Source organism: Spermophilus citellus, assembly GCF_964194105.1.
Source record: "Spermophilus citellus genome assembly, chromosome: 16".
Taxonomy (NCBI): domain Eukaryota; kingdom Metazoa; phylum Chordata; class Mammalia; order Rodentia; family Sciuridae; genus Spermophilus; species Spermophilus citellus.
Window position 1 is genome coordinate 52,755,473 of NC_138196.1, and position 27,619 is coordinate 52,783,091.

Consider the following 27,619-nt stretch of genomic DNA (forward strand, 5'->3'; position numbering starts at 1 on the left):
TTTTACTAAATTGTTATGATTACGTTTCGAATTTTATTACCTATGGTCAGATAATATGCATTGTAGCCTCTAAAATTTCTGCTTTGAGGAAATTGAGATTTTATTTACAGACCAGAATATGATCAGTTTTTCTTAAGGTATGTTTGAAAAAAAATGCACAATCTATACTAAATGAGATAAAATTTCCATATTGATCGAATCCAGCCTATCAATACTAACATTCAAATCTTCTTTATTTCTAATCACTCTTTTTTTAAGTATGATAAAAATCTGTTTATTTACTAGTTTGGGGTCATAGGAATATTTAGTGAAAAAAGATACAAATATCACTACCTTTTTCTTCATAAATTGAAAACAATAATACAGAAATTATACATGTGTATAATTCCTATTTTTTTAATTTTTTATTAGTTGCTCAAAACATTACAATGACCTTGACATATCATACATTTGATTCACATGTGCATAATTTCTAGTTTACCCATTCCTCATATTATCTCATTAAATATTTAGACATACTATATACACAACCTGAGACTCATCAAAATTATTCTTTATATCTTGAATTGTCATTAAAGTCTTCCACCAAGATTGCAGTCTTGCACTTGATACCTTGGATATTAAGATGTCTTGGTGTGGGGATGTGTGTTATGCAGACAATTGCATACATTCATAACTGTTAATGTGGACTGTAGCTATTTTCAGGCTATTGGTACACTTTGGTTATTTTAAATCTAATATATTTGGTTTCCTCCTTTTTTATGCTTTTAACATTAGTGCTTCCTGAATATTTCTTTTTTATTTTTTGTTTTTATTTTACCTTGATACTTGATCAATTTTATGCTTTAATTTTTTTCTTTATTTTTAGTTATTTAAATAAATTTTCTTTTGTATATTCAAATCTTTAAAATCAATGTCTAGAAATGAGACATTATATATTGGTCATCCTTTCCCTTTATCAACGATAAAAATGCTTATCCTCCTTACCTGGCATTCTCTCTTCCAATATTTTCTGAAATAATTTGGAACTTTAGATTTAGAGTGTTATTTGCAATGTTAAATATGTACCTTATTTTTAATAAATATTTTAAAATAGCTAATTTGATATTTTTTGCTTGGGCTTCACTCTATTTTACTATTTCATTGTATAGTTTATCTCAAAGTCTCACCTTATTCATTCTTGGAGCTTTAAATTTTGACTTATTTCTTGGTTATCTGAGTAAATCTTAGTGCTATGGAAAGCATAATTTCTTCTTTTGCATGTCTGAAGTTACCAGGGGCTATTTTACAATAATGTCTACAGCTTTGGAGTCAGAATTGAATTCAAATCTTGGCTTTTTCTGATGCTTCTCTATGACAATAAACAAATTGTCTCCCTTCTCTGACTCAGTTCCTTAGATGTAAAATGAAGGTAATATCAACTGTACTATAGATTATACCAAGAAAAGTATGTAAGCACCAGCATTTTCCTGGTACATTGTTCCCAATCAATACCGATCGTTATTATTATTAATCTTGGTATACTATCATCTTGGTTCAATTATTCTTTATATCTTAATACAATATTATGAACATTATAGGTACTCAATTAAGATTTTTCAGGTATGACTTACATGCAATAAAATGGACAAATTGTATGGATACAGTCTGATGCACTTTAGAAATTGCATGCACCTATGTAACTACCATCCAAATCAAGTTATAGAACTTTTCCTTAATCATTCCTCCTTCCAGTTAATCACTTCTGATCCCCAGAGGCTAATACTTTCTGTTTTCCACTCTCAGAGATAAGGTTTGCTCTTTCTCAGGCTTCATATAAATGGAACAATACCATATAGACTCTTTTTGTGTCTGTTCAATATAGTGTTTTTGAGATACACCATTTTGTGGCATGTAACAGAAGATTTTATTTTTTTAAGCATTGAGTAGTATTTTATGGCATGAATATATATACCAAAATTTTTCTTTCTATTCTCCTTCTTAAGGATATTTGTACTATTTTTAGTTTGAAGCTATTTTTAAATATTTATTATGTATCAGGACTGGAGATTGAATTGAGGTGTGCTCTACCACTGAGTAAATTCCCAGTCCCCACCACCTTTTTTTTAGACTGGGTCTCACTAAGTTGACCAGGCTGGCCTTCAGCTGCAGTTCTCCTACTTTAGCCTCCCTAGTTGCTAGAATTATAGTTAGGAGCTATTATGACCAAAGTTACTATTAGCATTCTTTTTTTTTTCCTATGAGCATTCTTGTATAAGCCTTTTTATAGAATGTTTTTGTTTCTCTTGTATAAATTAGTAAGGGTTGAAATTCATGACTTAAAAAGCAGGTGTATATTTGACTTTATAAGAAACCATTGAATAATTTTAAAAAGTAGCTATATCAATTTTCTGTCCCACCAACAATTTATAAAAATTGCTCATCTTCAAAGCAATTTTTCAATTTATTGAAATCAGCTTTGTCTGATATATAACTACATTTACTTGTTTGTACTTAGTATTCCATGTCCCCTTTTAATGTCCCCTTTAAAAACCAGACTACATCTTATAATTTTTTTCTCTTGAAGATAGTATATATTTGGGTCTTATTTTTTTAATCCAGTTTTATGATTTCTGTCTTTTAAATAGTGTTTGGTTTATTTGCATTTGATGTAATTATCAGTATGGTTTGGTTTAAGCCTACCAACTTTGTATTATTTTTATGTGTGTGTCTTAACTGTTTTTATTCCTCTGTTTCTCATTTCCTGTCTTCTTTTCCACTAATTGAACACTTTTAGAATAGGATTATATTATCTCTGTTGAATTTAGATTTTGAAGCCTTTTTATTCTTAATAGTTACTCTAGATATTCCAACATCCTTAAATTATTCAAAGTCTACCTTGACATAATGTGTATTGCTTTACAAATAATGTTATAGTTTCAATTTTTTAGTGTCATTTGTACACATATACATTATAATCATATATTATCATATATTTTATGATAATATGGAACAATACCATATATACTCTTATATGGTATATATACAGACACAAAAAGAGTATATATGGCATTGTTCCATTTATATGAAGCCTCAGAAAGAGCAAAAACCTAATCTCCTATTATCATATATTTTAGTTACACATATTTTAAATCCTTTACTATATTATTAATTCTGCTGTAAAGAATCAATAATAATTTAAGAAATTTCTTTTATGTTTGACTTTTCTGATGAATATTTGTGTTATCTGTGGGTCTGATTCTGTTGACTATTTTTTCCTTCTAAATATGGGGCACATTTTCTGCTTCTTAGCATTTCTCATGATTTCATTTTATGCTGGATATCATGTAAAATAGGACAGTAGAGAGTGTGGTAAATTATATTTTCCTCAGAAAATTTTATATTCTTTCCTATGTTAGCCCTTTAGAGTGGTACCTAAGCCAACCTAATCTGCAATTGAGTTGGATCTGGGCTTTTAAAAACTTTTAGCACATTCACTTTGCCATCAGCTTCACATGGGAAGAAAGATAAGGATTATCCCTATAGTAGGTCTTAGAATTTTCCCATTGGAGAAGTCTATGCCTTACATGAGAAGTTATGCTGCCAATATTTCAGATCACTGAGGATCCCAGAATTATCCACAACATGCTACAAGTTGGAAGATCTCTCACCACGCTGAAGTTCTGCCCTTAGTCTATGTTGAGCTGCTGCTTTGCATTCAATGAAGAGTTTATGTATCTAGGAGAAATTTCTCTACATTCTCCTACCCTGCCTTCAGCTGTTAGCAGGATGCTGCATGGTCCTTGAATAAATTAAAATCAATTGCAGACACCTTGTTTATTGTGCTTCACCTTAATGCACTTTGCAGATATTGTGTTCTTTATCAATTGAAGGTTTGTGGCAACCATGCATTGAGCTAGTCTATTGACACTATTCTTCCAACAGCTCAAGTGATTGCTACCATTTTTTAGCCATGAACAATTGTTAAATTAAGGTATGTAGGTTTTTTTCAGACATAATGCTATACTGTGGACTTTGTAGTTGTATTAGGGTTAGGTCCTGCAAGTTTCTGGTCACAACATTTTTGTCATTTTATTTTTAAGACATCATATTTAACACACATTATTGATTTGTCTCATTGAACTCACACTGTTTTAGTCAGCTTTTTCACTGCTTTGACTAAAGGACCCGAATAGCACAATTATAGAGGAGGTAGAGTACATTTGAGGGCTCACGGTTTCAGAGTTCTTGGTCCATAAAAGGCGGATTCCGTTTCTCTGGGGTCAGGTGAGGCTGAACATCATGGTGGCAAACAGTGGCAGAGGGAAGCAACTCACGTCACAGGGATCAGGAAGCAGAGAGAGAGACTCCACTCTCCAGATCAAAATATATACCCCACAGCCACGGCCCAATTAACCTCCTCCTCCAGCCACACCCAGTTGCCTCCAATCCCTACTCAGTTAATCCCATCAGGGATTAATTCACTGGTTGGGTTAAGACTCTCACAATCCAATCATTTCTCCTCTGAACCTTCTTGCATTGTCTCACACACGAGCTTTGGGGGGACATGTAATATCCAAACCATAATAGCAGTTTACAGTATAGTATAAACATAATATTTATATGCACAACAACTCTCGTGACATGCCTTATTGGGATAGTTGCTTTATTGGAGTGGTCTGGAACCAAATTTGTAATATCTCTGTATAATTTTTAAAATTAGAGAATTGCATAACAATGTAACAACATCTCTACTTTGCCACATATTGTTTCTACATTTACTACAGAATGTCACTTACAATTAATCAATTTAAAAAAAAACAGTTTTTATCTTACTTTAGCCACGGAAAGAATACATTTCTCAGGTAATCTGTATTAATATGCCATTGCTAAGTACAGATACTTTTTTTTTTTTTGGTACTGGGGATTGAACTCAGGGGCACTTGATCACTGAGCCACATCCCCAGCCCTATTTTGTATTTTATTTAGAGACAGGATCTCATTGAGTTGCTTAGTGCCTCACCATTGCTGAAGCTGGCTTTGAACTCACAATCCTCCTGTCTCAGCCTCCCGAGCCGCTGGGGTTACAGGCGTACACCACCGTGTCAGGCTCAGATTTATTTTAATCAGATAAAAGGATTAGGAGAACATGTAGTAACAAAAATATTTAATATTAATTATACAAAAGCATTTATGGCTTGGTATTAATGTGCAAATACCAAAAGAACAGCCTGTTTCTTTTTCTATAAATCATGGTCAAAATTCCATTACTTAAAAATTCCCATGCCTGTATATGAGAGACGCCAGAAGCAGACACCTGGTCACCTGGGGTCACATTGTATAAGGCTCTTAAACTATTAAAGAATATGCAATGTCTTATTGGATCCCTGGCACCAAGCACAGGGTGAACACAGAATAAATAGCTTTGAGAGAGCAGTCAAAAGTTTACAAATAACCTTTGACAGATGAAACACAGGTATCTAAGATGATATAAGCAGTCCAGATTCTACTGGCATTTCTTAAAATAATAAATATTTTCTTGGAAGCTGTGAGCAGGATTCATTCCTGGGTCATGCAGCCTACTTGTCCCATTTAAACATGTCTTGGAAAAGAGAGCATCCTGCCTTCTTGTTCTCTATTAGGTGTCCTAAATGGCCCTTGTCCTTCTGGAACCCAAGATATCAGGCAGAGAGGATGGAGTTTGGTTTTGCAGGGTTATGGCGGTGAAGGGATTCTTCAGGATGTTCATGTTATTGTTTAAAGGTTCTCTGGACCTCAGCTCATGGTACTCTCCTTATCTGCCTTGCCCCTCCCAGTCCACTCCCAGTCACCATCATCTTGGTGACCTCTACAAGATGTAGGCCCACACAGGGATGCAAGAAAGGTTTTCAGGAGGAGCAATCCCTGAAGTAAATGCCCTTCACCTGAGTTCCCACAACACCCTGAAAATGTGCACCTCACTTTAGACTTCACGTGTGGCACGGTTTTCCTGTCTGCCTTCTCCCACCAGATTAGACTGTCCAGGAAGGAGATGCTGGCTGATCCCTTTTGTTTCCACTATCTGAACATAGTTACTAGTTTGTAGTGGGGCCAAATAAATATTTAGCCAACTAATATAAACTATGACTGGCTCACCCCGTTCCTGCTCTGTGTTCTGATGATAGGATTGGGAATCTCTTCCAAGAGTCTGGGGCAGAAAAGCTGACCCCACTCATAGTTGAATTGCCTTTGGGTCTTAGGAGAAGCAAGGTCATAACTCAGAATCCCTGCTTGAACTCTTTATTTTTTGCTTGCTAATCTAGTGGAGTGCCTCTAAGTCCACTTAGACTTTGTGTAATATCCCAAGATAGTCGTATTGATATTTTACAATTCTCCAACTAATCAGATACAACCCAACACTTGGTTCTGGAATAGAAAAATATACACTGGAAGACCTCATAGTCATAATAATGGTCTATAGGAATAAAGTTTTAATTGAGGAGTTTCTGTCCATTAATTAATTTATGCTTTCTTTCCATTATCCAGGTTTTACTGGTCCCTGTTTTGGTACCTCAGTGTTACATAGGAATGGCATTTAAGAACCTCTGATCCAATTAAGCAAAATTATATTTAAATGCATCACCTGTCAGAAAATAAGTTATTTTAGTTCATAAAAATGTACAACCATTTTATTTTGACTAATGATGTTTGCTTCCCCAAAAAGGCTCACACCCCACTTCAGTTATTGAAGAGAGTAACCATTTGCCATCTTTTTCCTTCTTAGGCTGTGAGGTTGAGATTCTTGGTGTCAGACCTACTTACTGCCTAGAATATAAAAATGTCCCAACGGATATCAATTTTGCCAATGCAGTCAGTGATGCTCTTGACTCACTCAAGTAAGTATCCCCAATTCTTAGCCATACCATTGTCCTTCATTTCTAAGACCAATAATGGATCCCAAAGTGAAGGAAGAGAGCATGGCTTGCAGAGTTGGTGAACCTTTGATAAGGTGACTCTTACTGCTATCAGGGTATACTGGTGAACTAGGAATTTCAGGCAGGATACTCTTTGGAAAATTGAATTCAGAGAAAAAAAATTCCCAGGGGTTTGAGACCTTCTTTTTTATGTTGTTAGATAACAGAGAAGCAATATAAATGTCAGCACTTTTCTAATCATGATTTAGTGAACCATTGTATTTGAAAGATATCAATAAGTATTTGGCAAAAGGGGAGCATATGTGGTCCAATAAGTTTGGGAAAAATTGCCTTTTCTACCTTCTTCTTGAAATGTACAAAGCACATTACCATATTAAAGTCCAGAACCTTTTTTTCCCCTGCTCCCACGTGGAACAATGACACAGGGTTTTACACACGAGTCTACGAACTGATCAACAACATAGGTCAGGACAAAGTCTCCAGTGAGTCCAGATGTCACTGGAAGTGGTGATCGAGATGTTAGGCTAGCTGGGAGTCTGCATTAGAAATCAGCAACCCACCAAGAGGCTTAGGATGTCTTCAGCTGGAGCTGAGGTCACGTAGGCTGCCGAGTGGGTTTCCTGAGTAGGGTCAAAGCAGCAGACTCACAGCAATCAGTGTGTAGGGAAAGGGCAGGACCTACATCCTCCCAAAAGAAAGAGCATGACTTGCAATGGGGGACACCAGGAGATAACATACACTAAGTGCATATATAGATCACTAGCACTAACCACATGCATTGACCATATCTTCAGATGGCCTCAGACACAGAGGTAACCCAATATGGATCCCATTCTCTCATTGTCCCTTCTGCCTGAACAATCATGGTGAGCTGCAGTCACCCCTACAGAGCTATCAGAGGAGGAAACAAGACCTCCGATTTTGCTGATTCTTGGAATATCCCACTTCCATGACACTTATCCAGAGGGGCCTCCAGGGCACATAAAGTTTCATGCTGTGATCGATAGGTTGGAGAGGAAACAATTTTAAAATACTCAAAAATGGAAAAGTAACACATTTAAAAGGCTTTAATTTTTTTTTTCTGGCAGGGAGAAGGAGGAGGAAGAGTAGGGGGGAAGTAACCTTTCAATAAATGTTCTTCATATGGTTTATAAATCATGTGTTTTATATGATCCTGCCTCTTACCTGCTATATTTTCTTTTTCTTGCCCACTAGGGCTGAAAAATCACACACACAATGAGCTGGAATATTGTGCTGCAGCCTAGTTTGTGCAGATGAGCCGAGCTGGGACTTTGGAGTAGTTCTCTATCTAACCAGTGCTGTTTCCAACATATCCAAAATGCTAGCCATCTCTACAGCTTATTGCCATGCCAAATATGAAAATTTGGATCATAGTTGTCATACAAATACCTCCAAATAACAGTCTGTTTGGCAGTGTGATCTCTTCCACATTCATCTTAGTTTTGCTGCTGAGTGGACTGTGTGTACAACCCAGTGGTTCACAGGAAGGAGAGTCGGAAGCACACAACCAGGAGAACCCTGGGTCAGCTGACAAGCTGGTCAACCTAAGCAGATTCCCCTGTCCTCAGGAATAAGGAAGGAAAGAGTGGAGGAAGAAGTTCTGGGCTCTAGTTCCTCTAAAGGAGTGTTGTCTTTAATTTTGTTTTGCTTTTCGTTTTCAAGCAATGTGGCAAAGCTCTAGAATGCTGGGGAATTGCATCTTTACCTTGGAAGTAGGGAGGATTTTGCTTTTGATGCTGGTGCTTGTGTGTGAATGCGTATATATGTATTGGCAGAGTTACTGGGATCCCCTAGAGAGAAAAAGCTACCAAGAACTGGAGGTGCAGGGAAGTTGTCCCAGGCTAGGCCTCTACCTGGGATGGAGGCCTGGTGCTACTACAATCACTCAGAGCTCTGTAGCATTCATGTTGTAGTCTCTAAACACAGCCTTGAGCTCCACGGAATGTCATTCACATAGCCTACAATTGGAAGGATGCCCCTGGACAATGAAGGACTTGGAAGGATTGACCAGACCAATGGATTTGTTTAATAGCATCTTCCTCCTGCCAAAGTTAACAGGGTCACCAGGAATAGCCCCTTTGAATAGTAGGTGGAAAGATGAAGACACATCATCGGTAAAATTAGACCATACTTGAAATAAGCAAGAAAAGGCAAGAAAAATAGTAGGTCAGGTGATACTGCTTATGGAAAGCAGAAAGGTGAGGAGGCCCTCCTCCAGAGAGAGGAAGCACTTTCCTCAGCCACCCTGTGCAACAGAACTTTTCTCATCACCTTCTTGCAAAGTAGACTGAGGGACCCACAGTTGTGGGTTAATATTTTTCTTTTTTCTGATTAATTTTTTATTTATATATGATAGCGGAATGCAATACAATTCATATTACACATATAGAGCACAATTTTTCATATCTCTGGTTGTATACAAAGTATATTCACACCGATTTGTATCTTCATACCTGTACTTTGTTTTTTTTTCCTTTAATTTTTATTGTTGGTTGTTCAAAACATTACATAGTTCTTGACATATCATATTTCACACTTTGATTCAAGTGGGTTATGAACTCCCATTTTTACCCCGTATACAGATTGCAGCCTCACATCAGTTACACATCCACTGTTTTACCTATTGCTATACTAGTGTCTGTTGTATTCTGCTGCCTTTCCTATCCTCTCATTTACCTGCAAATGCCATGATTTTATTTTCTTTTATTGCTGAGTAATATTCCATTGTGTATATATACCACATTTTTTTTATCCATTCATCCATTGAAGGGCATCTAGGTTGGTTCCACAGTTTAGTGTTATAAATTGTGCTGCTATAAACATTGATGTGGCTGTGTCCCTGTAGTATGCTGTTTTTAAGTCCTTTGGGTATAGACCGAGGAGAGGAATATGTGAGTCAAATTGTGGTTCCATTCCCAATATTCCAAGAAATTTCCATACTGTTTTCCATATTGGCTGCACCAATTTGCAGTCCCACCAGCAGTGTATGAATGTACCTATTCCTCCACATCCTCACCAACACTTATTGTTATTTGTCTTCATAATAACTGCCCTTCTGAATGGAGTGAGAGGAAATCTTAGAGTAGTTTTGATTTGCATTTATCTAATTACCTGCAATGATGAACATTATTTTCATATATTTGTTGATTGATTGTATATCATCTTCTGAGAAGTGTCTGTTCAGGTCCTTGGCCCATTTATTGATTGATAAAAAATTGATTAAAAAAACACCTAATCTCTGTTTTCTCAGGAGTGAAGTAGGTGATAGCCCCATCCAGTCTAGGACAGTTGAGAACAATCAAAACCACTCTGCATGTAGCAGCTTGTGCATGCAATAAGGTGGCTCAAAGAAACCATTAATTTTCATGGTAGGTAGAGTTGTATAATTATTTTCTGTGTTATTCAGTTTTTTTTCACTGCTGTTACAAAAGGACCTAACAAAAACAATTGTGGAGGAAGAAAAGTTTCAGAGGTCTCAGTCCATAGAAAGCTGGCTCCATTCCTCAAGGCTTGAGATGAGACAGAACACAATGGTGGGAGAGTGTGGCAGAGGGAAGCAGAGAAAGAGATCTCCACTTGTCAGATGCAAATATATACCTCAAAGCCACACCCCCAATGCCCCACCTCCTCCAATCACATCCCCCTGCCTCCAACTACCACTCAATTAATCCCATCAGGAGATTAATGCACTGGTTGGATTAAGGCTCCAATAACCCAATCATTTCTCCTCTGAACCTTCTTGCGTTGTCTTACATGTGAGCTTTTGGGGGACACCTCACATCCAAACCATAACATTTATCCTTCCATCAGAAAGCCCTGAATAGAGGAATATGTCTAAACCACCACAGCTCAACTCTTGGTGTCTGTTCAATGCTAACTCAAATTTCTAACTATAATTTGGAGAATACTTAAGAATTTTCGCACCTAAGTGTCCAAACATACTCCCACGTTAACTCCAGGTCAGTCCTGCTCATACAGTGTCACTGTCCATTTTGCAGAGAGAATGGGACACAGGATAGGTAGGTAGGCTTTGAGAGAAGAAAGAAAAGCTGTTAAGATCTTGAACATGGAGTCCTACCCAGGGCCATTTCAGCAGAGGATCCAGGTGGGTCAAGAATCTGCCATGTCTGTGCAGGAAGCAGCAAATCTTCACCCTGTTTCACCTGGGCGTTGCCCTCCATGCTCAGAAGCTGTGTTTATCCCAGTAGTATCCTTGTGAGATGCTCCCTTTGAACTTAGAAAACTTTTTAGCACAGAGGAAAGGGGAAGGGGAATAAGTTGACATTTTTAATATCCATTTGCTAGCATTGAGTCTAAAGGCTTTACTTCCATTATCCCGTTTTGTTCTCATCCACCATATTATATAGGTGTTGTTCTCCCCTCTTACAAAAGAGGCCACCCACTTGGAAGGTTGAACCCTCTGCCTTGGATCTCACATGCTATGAGGTCTGTGACTGAGCACACAGCTCTTTCCACAGGGGCTTAGGACTGTCTCCTGGGGCCTCTCCCTCCATCCTCCAACCCTGTCTACACCTGCACCTGTAAGATGCCCTGAAACAGAGTCATTCAAGTAAAGAATCACCTCTTTGCCTCTTTGGGGCCATCTTGGGCCTCGGGCCCTGGCAAGGCCTAAGTGGAGCAGGGCCTTTTGCAGTCTGTTTAGCACTCTATGCACTCAGCAGCATGTAGCCCTGGCGACTGGTGCCCTGCCATTACACATTGGGACTCAGCACGCAGCACCCCTGCACACACAGTCATCTCGCCTGCCAAAAAAAGAAAGCAGCCTGTGATCCCCATCCTTTAATCCATCCTCCTGGAAGTTCTGTTGGCAAGATATTCGTGGTTCAGTTGGCAGAAAAAGGTGCACCATGCTAAAGTCGAAATAAGCCCTCAATAACTCATGGGGTGGGCGGAGGAGTGAGGGGAGATGGCCACAGTGAGCCTTGGCTGCATGTAGGGGCCAAGCAGCCACTTCCAGGCTGGTCCTGGCACACTGATCGCACAGCCTCACCAAAGGGTCAGTCAGGAAACAACTGGCTACCGGAATGGCGGCCACAGCTGATGTCCCTGCAGGCTCCAGCCTATTGCCAACAGCTCCAAAGGAGTTCCTCCAGGATCCCAGCACCTCAGTGGCTGCTGGTGTGAATCAAATAGACGAATGATAAGAGAGTTCATCCCTGAGGCCACAAGGAAGCTGGCTCAAATGTCCTGGCCTAGGTCCCTCCTCTCTGGACTGAGAATGAAGGGGCAAGAACGCAGAGGGAGGCCCAGGCTGGACAGAGACTCTGTTCTCCACCCTGTTCAGCCCGCATACCTAGAAAAAGGAGTCCGATACATCTGGAAGAAAGAGAAATGGGGGGCATTTCTTTCCCCTTCCCTCCCTTTTGCAGTGCTTCAACCACTTGATGAATATCTGCTCATTTAATACCCAATTGAGGTATTGGGTAGGCTTTTCAGATGGGGAAACTGAGGCTTAGTGATGTTTTACCATTAACCTGAGAACTTCTAGTTGGTGAACCCAGATGTGTGCTGTTTCAGTACCCCCATCAAAAGGTAATTTTTGCCAAGTGCAATGGTGCATACTGTAATCCCCGTGGCTTGGGAGTCTGAGGCAGGAGGATGGCAAGTTCAAAACCAGCCTCAGCAATTTAGTGAGGTCCTAAGCAACTTAGCAAGACCCTGTCTCTAAATAAAATATAAAAAGGGCTGGGGATGTGGTTCAGTGGTTCAGTGCCCCTGGGTTCAATCCCCAGTACCAAAAAAAAAAAAAGTATTTTTTCAAAATTAAACATTGTCACATGGGCTCACTGCATCTTTGGGAATTAGGCCAGGGTTCAAGTTAATTTGCCTGAGGGAGTCAGGTGGCTGACAAGGCTGGTGAGAAAGAGAACAAGAGAAACAGATACACAGTTGAAGACAAAGGATGGTGGGATATGATTACTGTTGGAAGCAGAAATGCTTAATAACACAGAAGATGATAAAACTATAATTAGGGGGGACTGCTTTCTATATCAGAACAAAATCACTTTCATCTGATCAGTTTCCTACCAGTCCAAGGCTAAATTGACACAATCTGAATGTTAATCAGTAGTTAAATCTGATTCTTAAGCAAGCTCATTGGTAGTGCTCTAACATGATAGTAAGGAGACAGGTAGCCATTTTTAAAATCTGATTTCCAAATTTTGAATCATTTTCCTTAACAGTCAATAACTAAACCATTTGTAAATTGCTTCCACTTCTCTCTCCCTATTTTTTTTTTCTATTTCTAAACCACTTCAGTAAGGAAGATGGACGTGATATTTTGAACTTTTTATGTTGCAAACACGTTTGGACAGAATCCCAAGGTGATGGGAAACATAGGTGTCCCTGAAACCCCAGGGGTAAGAGCCCCTCATGGCTTTCAGGGAACTGGGCTGATGGCCACATGTCCTTCTGGCATAGTTCCTGGACCTTAGAGCTGTAAATGGCCAAGAGCAGACCTGCAGGCGTTTCCACCCATCTCTCTTCACCCAACCAATCTGTTACAAATGAACTGACCTGTGATGGAGACCAGACCCATGTGGAAAACAGCTGGCTACTAAGAATTTATCTGCTCAGCTCCAAACAGGCAAGAGCTCTCCGCCCTTGGAGACTGAGGTCCCTAATGAATCAATGAAACTTGAACATAGAAACCTTTCACATGTGTAATCCCTGAATTGCAAGCATCCCAAATCAAGTGTTCCTGGCATCTGGGGTTGACAGCTTTCTGACACAGAGCCATCAGGTAAATTGTGATACTTACTAGCTTTCTGATGGCATGGAGATTTATGAATATGGTAAATAGCCTTTGAGAAGCCAGCCCAGGGACTGCTACACTAAGGCAAATTGTTAAAATGAAGAGAACTAGAAGTTTTTCACTGAACCTTAATGGCACAGTAAACCTTGTTTGCAAAAGTTCCTAATGGTAATAAGTCACTACTGAATTAAATATGATTTTCCTGTGTATAAGCCCCATGCTGGATGAAATGTAGACACCTAACTGATGATTCCCTGGGTGAATCAGCACGTGTGGAATGCTCAAAATGCAAATGCAGAAAGCAAACAAATGCTGAGGCTTATCTGCAGGACAGATTTTATGGAAACCCCCACTTTGTTAAAATAGTGGTGGAGGAAGAGACCTCAGCCCTATCAGTCCAATGAACATGGGCCTCAAACAAATTTCAGCATATGGACGAAAATGCCATTCCCCAGTACAGACTTTTACCCACCACCTACATGCTGCATGGTGGGACCCTAAACTGACTTTTTGTACTCAACTGTGTACAGAGGCAGAGAGAGTTTGGATTAGTCATTCACACATTGGCGAGTATGAATAATGAGAATACCATTTGCAAGAAACACCCAAATAATAAGCCTAACCCCACGCCCATTGTGGAGGAGGGTGGTAATGGGGTTTATTAATGAGAGCCCCATTTGTTTTGTTCTAAAAAGAGAAAAGAACATTTCTCCAGGCATTTTACTTAACTTGAAACCAATGCATCCTCAAAACCTTTAATAAAATATATCCCAGAGTACCCAGGAGAATATTACAGCAACAATAAAGAGTGCATGATCTATTGAAGGAAGATACCAGGCAGGACATACTTGGGAATTTGCTCCCGGGTTTAGAGGGTGGAGTAGAGGTAGATGTCCAAAGGCCCAGTTTGCTGGAATTAAAAGCATCTGACTTTAGAGGTAGAAGATTTGCATTTCCTGTTCCAGAGGCATCTTAGAGATCTGTGAGGCCTTCCATAACTTCTAGAACCTGCTCGGCCCATTTCTTCATCTATACAATCTGTAAATACCTTTCCATAAGAATGCTTTTCACTGCATCTTGGATTTTGGAGGCATGGTCAATCCATAGACACCGAGCGTTGTGCATTGAGAGGCCAAGTGACACAATTTCACTGTGAGGCCCAACTTTCTAGGGTTGGTGGCAAGAGCCATTTCCAAAAGACCACATGGGCTCAGCAAAGGTTCCTCGTTGGTGTGGGATGTTGAGTTCTTTCTGAGCATTCTGTGGTTGTAATCTGGGGATTTGAGTTTGATTCCTGGCTCTATCTCTTACTAGCTTTGGGATACAGGTGACTGTGAACTCTTCAATCCTGTTTAGGGTTGTTCTGAGGATTCCACGAGGCAAAGTATGTCAAGGACCACGGCATAGTGTCTGAGCAGAGTTGCTCCCATTTATTGAGCGCTTACTGTTACACATTTGAATGACAGTTCCAGAGTTCCTACTGTTTGCCAAATGCTAGGCAAGAGGTGAGACACTAAGTAGAATGAGTCATCATGCTTAGAGTGAAGGATCTTGACAATTTAGAGAGAGAAGAGGACACATAAAAGGGCAAGTACAGCACAGTATGGAATTCATAGCCCAAAAGTGAATTGAGGGTACCCTGGGAACACACAGGAAAGGGCCCCCCAAACTCACCTCAGGTCCCTAGGGGAAGCCCTCTGGAGGAGGCCACATGTCCTCTAGGTCCGAAGGAGGAGCAGTGCTGTTTGACTCTGGTCAGGCAAACCTGAACTTCTATGAGACTGTTTCCCTCCCTGTGAATGGCAAAGTCCAAGGCCCAGCAGGCTCTGAGGATAGGTTCTGTCACTCCCTCTGTTCCAAGTGTTGGGGAAGGCGAATCAGGGAAAGCACAACACCTGTGTGCGCGCGCGCGTGTGTGTGTGTGCGCATGTGTGTGTGTGTGTGTGTGCATGTGCATGTGTGTGTGTGTGTGCATGTGCATGTGTGTGTGTGTGTGTGTGTGCATGTGTGTGTGTGTGTGTGCATGTGCATGTGTGTGTGTGTGTGCATGTGCATGTGTGTGTGTGTGTGTGTGTGCATGTGTGTGTGTGTGTGCATGTGCATGTGTGTGTGTGTTTAAACATTTCCCAAGAAATAAGCAAAGAGTATTCATTATTACCTCTTGTAAATTACAAGCAGAAAATCAGATCTAATTTCTTTCCCATTGCTTCATCTTTTATCAGTATTTTTTTTTTTTTTTTGTACCAGGGATTGAACTCAGGGGCACTCGACCACTGAGCCACATCATCAGCCCTATTTTGTATTTTATTTAGAGACAGGGTCTCACTGAGTTGCTTAGCGTCTCTCTGTTGCTGAGGCTGGCTTTGAACTCTCAATCCCCCTGCCTCAGCCTCCGAGCTGCTAGGATTACAGGCGTGGGCCACCGCACCTGATCTTTTGTCAGTTCTCATTACCACCATTATCATCATCATCGTAGTCATCATCATCATTGCTCTGTTCCATTTAAAGCAGTGTATTGGGGGTGGGAAATAGACCAAAGCCAGAGGCTGGGGTCTGGAGTCTCAGTGGAAAGTCTCAGTGGAAGGAGGGAGCGTCCATCCTGGAGTCTTCCTCTTTCTTCCTCACTCCCCCACCTCCCACTTCCATTTGTATTTCTAACTTCCAGTCATTCTTGGCCCACCATTGACTCAGGGTTCACTATCTTGGATTTTAACTATTGGTGCTCCAGCCAAGAGGGAAAAGAATCTGGGGGACCATGAAACTCTGTGTCCTCCTTGGAGCTGACCTTTCATGTGTCCCACAGAACAAGCATCCTGGGGGTGTCTGCTGATGCCAGACCCTGAGGACTCACCTGTCTGCATCCCCCAGGGTTGTTGTGGTAATGTCACTCTTACTCTTGCCAGTCAGACCCACTAGCAAGGGTTTTATTTGGAGACTTCTTTAGAGGTTTGCAATAATTGAAGGTAGTTATTTAAATTATTGCTTCCAGTGTTTCTGACCTTCCAATGACAGCAGGTGGAGAGGGTGAGCTGTAAGGACTATTCTCAGACTGCTACCTCATCTTCTAGTCCTTTAGGATGTGACGAGCAATGTCATATGCCCAGGACATGAGGTGACCAGTAGACATGCTCTCTGACTTTTGTCACCAAGGTCTCAAGACTATCAAGTCTTCCCAGCTGTCCCTCTCCTAGGTCTATACTACAGGGACACAGCCACATCAATGTTTATAGCAGCATAATTCACAATAGCTAAACTGTGGAGCCAACCTGGATGCCCTTCAGTAGATGAATGGATAAAGAAACTGTGGTGTATATATACACAATGGAGTATTATTCAGCAGAAAAAGAAAATATAATCATGGCATTTGCAGGTAAATGGATGGAGTTGGAGAAGATAATGCTAAGTGAAGTTAGCCAATCCCCAAAAACCAAATGCTGATTTTTTTTTTTTATATAAGGAGGCTGATTCATAGTGGGATAGGGAGAGGGAGCATGGGAGGAATAGATGAACTCTAGATAGGGCAGAGGGGTGGGAGGGGAAGGGAGTGGGCAGGGGGTTATTAATGATGGTGGAATGTGATGATCATTATTATCCAAAGAAGATGTATAAAGACACGAATTGGTGTGAATATACTGTGTATACAAGCAGAGATATGAAAAATTGTGCTATATATGTGTAATAAGAATTGTAATGCATTCTGCTGTCATATACAAATAAAAAATTACATTAAAAAAAATTCTTGGTTGGGTCTTCTTATGCCTTGCTCATTTTGAGGTCTGGGCTTTGCCTGACCCACAGGGCAGGGTTTTGGAGGTGCCGACACCTTCACAGAGGGGTGTTATGAGGGGGCAGCTGGCAGTGGCCGCCCTCCCTCACCTGTGGCTCTCTTGCCCTGTTCTCTCCAGGAGTGGCCGAGCCGACCTGGCAGCCATATACCACGAGCGCATCGATGTGGAAGGTCATCACTATGGTCCTTCATCGCCTCAGAGGAAAGACGCCCTCAAGGCCGTGGACACCGTCCTGAAGTACATGATCCTGTGGATCCAGGTGACTTAAAGCAGGGACAGCTGGCCTGGCACTCTCCTGTCACTCTCTAGTCTCCGTGGCTGTCACCCCCTCAGCATCTTCCTTCTTACCTGGCCAGCCCAGGTCTCCCTTCTTCACGCCACACCCCCTGAGGTACCCAGAGACCCTTCTGCAGCGGGCCAGTGGGGTTGAAGTGACCAGGATGTGCATTATCACCCGGCTTGGCCAGAGAGCTGGCCGTGTTCTTCAGAACCTGCACGTGGGTGGTAGCCAGCCTGGCGGGGACACGAGAGCCACACCTGGGTTCAAAACACCTGTTTTGTTTTCATTCTTGTTTGTTTTTGGTTTTCTTTCCTTTTCACTTTTTAAAATATCTGTAATGTGAGCAGATGATTATTCTCAGATTACCACACAAGTTCATTGAAAGAGTGAGTCAAAATAAAAACAGTGTCTACCTTAAAAAGCTAGAAGTCTGTTCTTATTTTTCAGCATGTATTTGGATGGGGGCTATGCTCCCCTATCCTCTCCACTAAAGTGTTCTGCCATGATTTTGAACTGCGTCTCATCAGGATAAACCGGTGGATGAGTAAATTTGGAATTGAGGAAATATCCCTTTTCCTACAAATTATAGTTTGTTTATTTGTTTATTGTACTGGAGATGGAATAGGAACTCTCTACTACTGAACTACGTCCTCAGCAGCCCTTTTCATTTTTAATTTTGAGACAGGGTCTCACTAAGTTCCCGAGGCTGGCCTCACACTTGTGATCCTCCTGCTTCAGCCTCCTGAGTTGCTGCGGTTACAGGCATGTGCCACTGCACCCAGCTAATTTGTAGTTTAAAAGCCTCTACATGAAACTTTTGTGTGTAAGAGCCTCTCTAGGTGCTGTGGTGACTGCCTTTGCCCACCCCACAGGAGCGGGGCCTGCAGGACGACCTGAATGTCATCATTTTCTCAGATCATGGAATGACAGACATCTTCTGGATGGACAAAGTGATTGAGCTGAGCGAGTACATCAGCCTGAATGACCTGCAGCAAGTGAAGGACCGGGGGCCTGTTGTGAGCCTGTGGCCCGCCCCTGGGAAGCACTCTGAGGCAAGAAATACCGTCATGGGGGGAGGGGTGGCAGATGCATCCTAATTTGCCCCAAGGTGCTTTATCTTCTCCCATAATTTTTTTTAATTTAATTTTTTTTGGGGGGGGAGTACAGGGGATTAACCCAGGAGTGCTTGACCACTGAGCCTCATCCCAAGCCCTTTTTTGAGATGGGGTCTTGCTAAGTTGCTTCGGTCCTTGCTAAATTGCTGAGACTGGCATTCAATTTGCTTGTGTGTGTGTGTGTGTGTGTGTGTGTGTGTGTGTGGTGCTGGGGATTGAACCCAGGGCCTTGTGTATGTGAGGCAAGCACTCTACCGACTGAGCTATGTCCCCAGTCCTCTCCTACAGTTTTAATGTTGAAATATATTTTAGCATTAGGTGCTTAGGCTGTGAAGGCAGGTGACCTAGTTTGCCATTCACTCACCAAGTGACCAAGTGGTTCATTTTCCCTGGCTCTATCCTTCTCTAGAATGGTATCTACCCCAGTGATTTCTCTGTAATGATATCTACTTTATAAAAGTCAAATAAATTCAAGGATGTGCAGTACTCAGCAGGCGACAGCACACGTGAGCAAGCCCTGATTAAGGCTATTTTATTATTGGCTAAAAAGCATTATTTCTTAGGTAAATAAGGGCACTCTCTGAGGCAGACAGAATGCTCTTTCTCTGGGAAGAAGCTGTTTTCAGCAGGGAACTGGAGATATGAACGTGCTGAACCATAGAGGGAGGCCTCGTGTGCAGAGGATTGGGTCTCTATCTCAGAGCCACAGCCCTGGGGTCCAAATGCCAGCTCTACCATCATCTGAGCATCAGGCAAAACACTTACCCAGGCTCTCTGTTGCTTTTCTGTATGTCAACGTGACAACGTCATTACAGTTGTCCCTCGCTACTACTGAGAGTGCATGGGAGCTCACAGAAGTGTGCTGGCCCCTCTGCAACGATGCTGCATGGGTCTCTTATTATGATCACTGCCTACGTCGAATGTCCTCAAGAGGGGGGTTGAGTCTCCACAGTGTGCTGATGGGGGACAAAGCTCTGCCGCTACCTTCCTAGAAAACCTTGAGGTGATTAGACCTTGAGTACCATTTTCTCAAAACAATAATTGTGGCTGGAAGTAGGTGGGAAGCCATTTAGAGAAAATGGAGAAGTGTCACCTTTGACTTAGCACTTGACTCTCCAGCTGCTGGTATCTCCCAGTACAGGCTAGGGAGCTTCTGCCCAGGCCCAGATAAAACTGATCGGGACCAGGAAGAAGCTGTCTTTCTCAGGGAAGGTGAGGCCACTGCTGGTTAAGGTTGTCAACCATAGGGAGCCAGGAAGAGGCCCTGGGGCCACTGGCTCCATCCATCTTGTGGCACGAGGCTATTAGTGCTCAATACTTAGTCTCATTGGAGGAGACAGTTGGCAACAATGTCAGGACTCGCCAGACTCATGCCATTTCCCTGTCCCCAGGGTGTGTCGGGGGGTGCTCCTTTCTTCTCAGGCTCTGTGGTCATGAATTCCCTAAATATACCATTGAAAAGGGTATTTTTCACATGGGCAGGTTCTTGAGAGGAGTTCTGTTTTCTTGGTGAGGAAGATCATCTTTGTCTCCAATTGGCACTTAGGAGAGTGCCGTCTCCACAACACTCAGCACCAGCAGCCTACAAGCTGGGAAGAGCTTTGTCGAATGTGATGTTTAAGTCAAGTGACCTTTAGCCTGCAAGCAGTCTATAGCAGTCGGTAGATTGCTCAAAAGGGGGGACCCAGAATAGCAAAAGCAATTCTAAACAGGAAGTGTGAATCAGGTGGTATAGCGATACCAGATTTCAAACTATATTACAGAGCAATAGTGACAAAAACAGCATGGTACTGGTACCAAAACAGGCGGGTGGACCAATGGTTTAGAATAGAGGATACAGAGACTAATCCACAAAGTTACAACTATCTTATATTTGATAAAGGGGCTAAAAGCATGCAATGGAGGAAGGATAGCATCTTCAACAAATGGTGTTGGGAAAACTGGAAATCCATATGCAACAAAATGAAACTGAATCCCTTTCTCTCGCCATGCACAAAAGTTAACTCAAAATGGATCAAGGAGCTTGATATCAAACCAGAGACTCTGCGTCTGATAGAAGAAAAAGTTGGCTCTGATCTACAGATTGTGGGGTCGGGCTCCAAATTCCTTAATAGGACACCCATAGCACAAGAGTTAACAACAAGAATCAACAAATGGGACTTAATTAAACTAAAAAGTTTTTTCTCAGCAAGAGAAACAATAAGAGAGGTAAATAGGGAGCCTACATCCTGGGAACAAATTTTTACTCCTCACACTTCAGATAGAGCCCTAATATCCAGAGTATACAAAGAACTCAAAAAATTAGACAATAAGATAATAAATAACCCAATCAACAAATGGGCCAAGGACCTGAACAGACACTTCTCAGAGGAGGATATACAATCAATCAACAAGTACATGAAAAAATGCTCACCATCTCTAGCAGTCAGAGAAATGCAAATCAAAACCACCCTAAGATACCATCTCACTCCAGTAAGATTGGCAGCCACTATGAAGTCAAACAACAACAAGTGCTGGCGAGGATGTGGAGAAAAGGGTACACTTGTACATTGCTGGTGGGACTGCAAATTGGTGCGGCCAATTTGGAAAGCAGTTTGGAGATTCCTGGGAAAGCTGGGAATGGAACCACCATTTGACTCTGCTATTGCCCTTCTCGGACTATTCCCTGAAGACCTTAAAAGAGCATGCTACAGGGATACTGCCACATCGATGTTCATAGCAGCACAATTCACAATTGCTAGACTGTGGAACCAACCCAGATGCCCCTAAATAGATGAATGGATAAAAAAAATGTGGCATCTATACACAATGGAGTACTATGCAGCAATAAAAAATGACAAAATCATAGAATTTGCAGGGAAATGGACGGCACTAGAGCAGATTATGCTTAGTGAAGCTAGCCAATCCCTAAAAAACAAATACCAAATGTCTTCTTTGATATAATGAGAGCAAATATGAACAGAGCAGGGAGGAAGAGTAGGAAGAAAAGAGTAACATTAATCAGTGACATGAGATGGGAGGGAAAGGGAGAGAAGAGGAAAATTGCATGGAAATAAAGGGAAACCCTCATTGCTATACAAAATTACATATAAGAGGTTGTGAGGGGAATGGGAAAATAAACAAGGAGAGAAATGAATTACAGTAGATGGGGTAGAGAGAGAAGAAGGGAGGGGAGGGGAGGGGGGATAGTAGGGGATAGGAAAGGTAGCAGAATACAACAATTACTAATAGGGCATTATGTAAAATTGTGGATGTGTAACCGACGTGATTCTGCAATCTGCATTTGGGGTAAAATTGGGGGTTCATAACCCACTTCAATCTAATGTATGAAGTATGATATGTCAAGAGCTTTGTAATGTTGTGAACAACCAATAAAAAAAATAAAATAAAATAAAATTTCCCTGGTCTTACCCCAGGTTGATGACAAAAAAAAAAAAAAGTGGGGGCCGTGTTTGGGTGACAGTTTGTCAGGTGACCGGCACAAGAGTTTGCAAGGCCTCTTGTGTGTCTCCAGATTTTCATTTACTCCAAATCCTTCTGCATGTGAATCCTACTTTCCTGAAGAACTCTGGGTTTTCTTAAGTATTATAACTTAACTTGTGGGCTCATCAGAAACCCTCTGCTAAACATCCTAAAGACTAATTCTTTTTCACACTTGAGCTGATAAACTCAATTTTATATTCAGCAATACAGAGGAATGTATGCCCGGTTTGGCTAAAGACCAGCAAGTCAACATCAGCCAGTTGATTTTAATGTTAACTATAAATATTTAAGCTGCTGCTAAATATTGAACAGATGTGCCAAGTTTATGTTTTTGTTATGAAATCATTGATGTAGTTAACAAACAATTACTAGTATTTTTTATTTTTTTATTTATATAGGACAGTGGAATGCATCACAATTCTTATTACACATATAGAGCACAATTTTTCTTATCTCTGGTTGTGTACACAGTATATTCACACCAATTTGTGTCTTCATACCTGTACTTTGGATAATAATGATCTTCACATTCCACCATCATGAATAACCCCCTGCCCCCTCCCTTCCTCTCCCACCCCTCTGCCTATCTAGAGTTCATCTATTCCTCCCATGCTCTCCCTCCCTACCCCACTATGAGTCAGCCTCCTTATATCACAGAAAACATTTGGCATTTGTTTTTTTGGGATTGCCTAACTTCACTTAGCTTTATATTCTCTAACTTCATCCATTTACCTCCAAATGCCATGATTTTATTCTCTTTTATTGCTGAGTAAAATTCCATTGTGTATATATGCTACATTTTTTTTATCCATTCATCTATTGAAGGGCATCTAGGTTGGTTCCACAGTTTAGCTTAACTACTAGTACTTTTAAGATTCATGCTCCCTAGGTCAGGTTAAAGAACAAATGCTTTTTCTTTGATCTTTAGGGTATTTAACATTAAACAAGATAATTTCTAATTTGTCTTTCAATTTTATTGTACAAAATTTTGACATCAATAAATTTTTGCAAAGTGCTCATTAGTTGTTGAGTGTATACAAAAGGATTATCATAATGTGTACAACACACAAAGAATGATATTGTAACAGTTTCCTTATATTCACTGAATATTTAAGAAGTACAACATTACCCTTATTGGTGACATCATTTTCATGTCCTTCTGAAACCTATCACCTTTTCTAGTCTCTCAGAAGAAATCACTTTCCTAAATTTTAAGTTACCATTTTTGCAATTCTCTTTATAGTTTTGCCATATGTATTGTTTGTTTTTATAGGTTACTTGAACTTTATATAATAAGAATGGTATTGCCTGTATTTTTCTGCAACTTGCATAATTTTCCTCAAACTGAGATCCCTTTTTGTTTGTAGCAGTATTCCATTCATCTGTGTAGAATTCTACCACAAACCTCAGCGGTCTTTCTTTATCCCTTCCACTGTGGCTGGGCATCTGGGCTCTTCTGTAGGTTTATAGGTCCAGGCACATGAGGGTTTATCTATCCCCAGGGATGAACTTCTTAGGTCAGAGGGGACATGGATCTTCAGCCTTACTAGATAAGGTCAGCCTATTTTGAAAGCTATATAAAACCCTCTCATTTTTACATAGTCAAATCTACCAGATGTTTGGTAATATCTCTGCTTGGTCTTTAAAAGAGTCCCCCATTCCATAGATTCAATATATTGAAGAAAGAGAATGCAAAACTGGTTGTTCTCTGTTTTCTTTGCAGATATATGACAAACTGAGCCAAGTGGAACACATGACCGTGTATGAGAAGGAAGCCATACCAAACAGGTTCTATTACAAGAGAGGGAAATTTGTCTCTCCTTTGACTTTAGTGGCCGATGAAGGGTGGTTCATAGCAGAGGTAATTATAAAACACACCACACTTTGTTCATGCTACAAATTCTGCTCTGACACATAAGAGATGTCTCCACCGAGGTATCATTCCTGGCATTCTTTCCTTCCTCAGGGAATCAAAAGCCTCCATCAGGTGACTTTGTGGACACAAACTACAGATGCAAACCCAGGGTCACGGTTTAGACTCCCTGGCTCCAGCATTGCTGGAGTTTAACAAACAGGCCTTAACTCAATTATTGCCGCTTTCCACGTAACCTGTTCTGTTTAAAGCGGAACAATTACTGTGAACCCAAGCAATCGCTTTGGGGCAGTAGAAAGCAGGGAGAAGCTCATTGCTTTCACCTTTAAGAGAAATGTTTGGCAGACGGGACTGTGCAGAGCCAGGTCCCCCAGATGCCAGCTTGATTTCACAGGGATGATCTTGTATTTTTGGCTCCAACCCTAGTCGCCTGGTGCCTGAATGACTCCAACAGCCTCTTCCCGGTCTGCCAGGGCTCACCAGGGTCTCGCATCAGCTTATGCTGTGGGGACCTGACCTTCAGGGGAAACTGAGGTCACATCGTGTTCAGGATCAATTCCTGAAGAGGACGTGGGTTATTTTAGATATGAATTTGATGGCGGGTTGCATTTAAATCAGATGACAGGGTGGAAAAGAATCCTAGTGAGTGGTTGTTGAGACCCATGATGATGAGACCTGAGACTCGAAATAACCCAGAAGAGGGAGAGACAGAGCAGGGGGGTGACCAGGGGAAAAATATGGACTGGGTGAGTGAGTGGAAGTCCAGAGGCCTGCGGGTGGGAAAATGGGGGATCTGGGACATGAACTTCAGTTATTCAGGACCAAGTCTCTCTCCTGTGCTGGCAGGTAAAGAGGAGCCCCTAGACCTGGAGGAACTGAGAACACAGCAGATCTCGATAGAAACTTTGGCCCCACAGTGCAGAGGCAACAGTGCCCCAGAGTGTCCCTTCCTATGCCAGGTGGTTTAGAAGGTCTCTAAGAGGGTTCCTGTGCCCACTAACACTGTCTCCCGAAGACCCAAAGCAGTTCTCCTCACTTTGTCTCACTGTTAGGAGTTCACCTGAAGGGAAGCTGTGGAGACCCCACATGGTCCTTTATGGTGGTTTCTAGGATTGTGCATTTAACACGCATGCACTGGGCCACCTGGGTTGATGCCTGGAGTGTGACTTGATTGGTAAACAAGCGACAGAGCTCACTTTTGCAACTTCTTTTATTTTATAAAAATTCCAGTGGAGTTGCTTTGAATTTTAAAAGTAAATAAACCATGAGGATCAATTCACAGTTTGCTTCTACTCATGTCTTAGCCTGAATATGTGAATCTATTGTTTACTTTCTCTTACTTAGCTGAAACCAAATATCCTGAAAGTTTATGGTAGAGAGGGAGACTGGAAGAAAGCAGGGTGATTTGGGTAGTTTGGTGGAAAATAGGATGAGGTAGGGGAGTGCAAAGCCAGAGCTTCCCGTGGAGATGCTGGACGACAGCAAGGTACCACTTACGTCCACAGGAACAGCTTTGGATCCCTCTAGTAGCAGTGGGGAGGGGCTGGTGGAGTGCTCTAGCTAGGAGTGGAAGTCCAGTGACCCGGTCATGGAAAAAAGGGAGGTTCCTTCTAGGTTGGCAAGGGTTCTGTCTGGGAAGTAACTATGATATCTCAGTAGCAGCTCATCCAGCAAGAAGATGTAGATCTTTCCAATGAGTGACTAAAGCACCACAATGAGGGAGACCTAAGTGTATTGATTAAGATGCCCTTGGTTGTAAGTCATAGGCTGTTTGAATAATGGCTGAAGTAACAAAGATTTACTCTTTTGCTTAACTGAAAGTCTAGAGGTAGGCCGTTCCAAGGTTGTTTAATTCAGACACCCGAGTCAGGTCCATTATAATTCTTCTGATTTTCCTTTCCAGGCCACAAAATGGCTGCTGCAGCTCCAAGCATCACACTCCCTCAGAACATCACAAAGCAGGAAAGAAAGGGTGTAGCTTCTCTTTGCATGTCTCCTACTTTTATCAGGGAACAAAATAATAGACCCCAGAACCAGGGATAGAAGCAGGTTTTGTGGGTCTTTGAAAATGTTGGAATTTGTGTGAGGAGAACATTCTCTTTAAGAATACATTATGTATAGTTAAAATGCACTAATAATAAAAACAAGAAAAAGTATACATAGTTATGAAGACAAAACTAGGTATAGGGACTTAGAAGAAGCTCACTCGCCTGAGAGACTCTAATGCTTAAATTTCTTGAACTGCACTCAAAACAGAAGTTCAGAAACCACTAGCAACTTCCCCCCTCGGTCTTATCAGTCATCAATGGATAGTGTGGGTAGAAAATTTCTGCCCTGGGCCAGCTTTGGTTCTGGGTTCTGGAACTGTGCTGTGTTGCAGACCAGGTGGCCACAGTTACTAAACAAAAGAGAGGCAGAAGCTGGGGATTAGGCAGACATGGCCCCCAAAACAAAGAAGAGCAAAGAGGAGAGAACAGTAGGAGCGACTGACCATCTCTCACATCCTGACCAGCCAAGGCCTCTCAGGACACACTGCTTTCAGGACTCACCCCTGCAGGAAACTAGCAAATTAGAATCCTGAGAGTGAGGCCATGTGGTCATTGCACATATTATATGTTACTTTTCTATGTATTGCACACACACACACATATATTCATTTGAGTAAATAAAAACTAAGAGTCAGTCAGCAGGGGCTCCCCACAGCACAGAGGGGAACCTCTGGCAATGACCAGAGCAGAGTTTAAATCATTATTTTCAAAAGGGAGATTGGAGGTGATTGCAAAGATATGTGAAATAGAAAGTTAAAAAAAAAAAGAAATCGGAAGTAAGATAAGTAGTAGGATATGAGAAAATAAGATTCATCATGTATAATTAATTAAAAAAAAGAAAATCAGATTTTCTCTCAAAGATTATTGTCAAATTGCTAATACAGAAACTCTCGATGGTACTCACACTTTTAATTAGCAAAGATGAGTACCCCCTGTGCTTGGGTCAGTAGAATCTTTAGCTGACCCTCTGTGCAAAGTTTCAGTGACATGCAAATAAAGCTATTTTACATTTTGCAGATAAAAATAGAGATCACTGATTTTTTTAACTTTGGCCAATAATAACAAGAATGATAATCTCTCACTTATTCTTCCCTCCCTCTCTCTCTCTCTCTCTCTCTCTCTCTCTCTTCTTTTTTTAGTAACAGGGATTGAACCCAGATTGCTTAACTTCTGAGCCACATCACCAGTCCTTTTTATTTTGAGACTGTGACTCACTAAGTTGCTTACAACCTCACTAAGTTGCTGAGGCTGGCTTTGAACTTGTGTTCCTCGTGCCTCAGCCTCCCAAGCAGCTTGGATTACAGGCATGTGCCAGTTTGTCATAATCACCATCTTGAATTTAG

General features: G+C 41.2%; 1 protein-coding gene across 1 annotated transcript in view; it reads left to right on the plus strand.

Moving 5' to 3' along the window:
• The window catches only part of ENPP6 (ectonucleotide pyrophosphatase/phosphodiesterase 6), a gene marked incomplete at both ends in the record, with an annotated part of 106,186 nt that overhangs the window by 60,614 nt on the left and 17,953 nt on the right, over positions 1-27,619 (plus strand). Inside the window, 4 exons of the mRNA XM_081269580.1 lie at positions 6,743-6,854; positions 17,595-17,736; positions 18,630-18,809; positions 24,079-24,216. Coding sequence (XP_081125706.1) covers positions 6,743-6,854; positions 17,595-17,736; positions 18,630-18,809; positions 24,079-24,216 — 572 coding nt within the window. The remainder of the gene's footprint in view (positions 1-6,742; positions 6,855-17,594; positions 17,737-18,629; positions 18,810-24,078; positions 24,217-27,619) is intronic.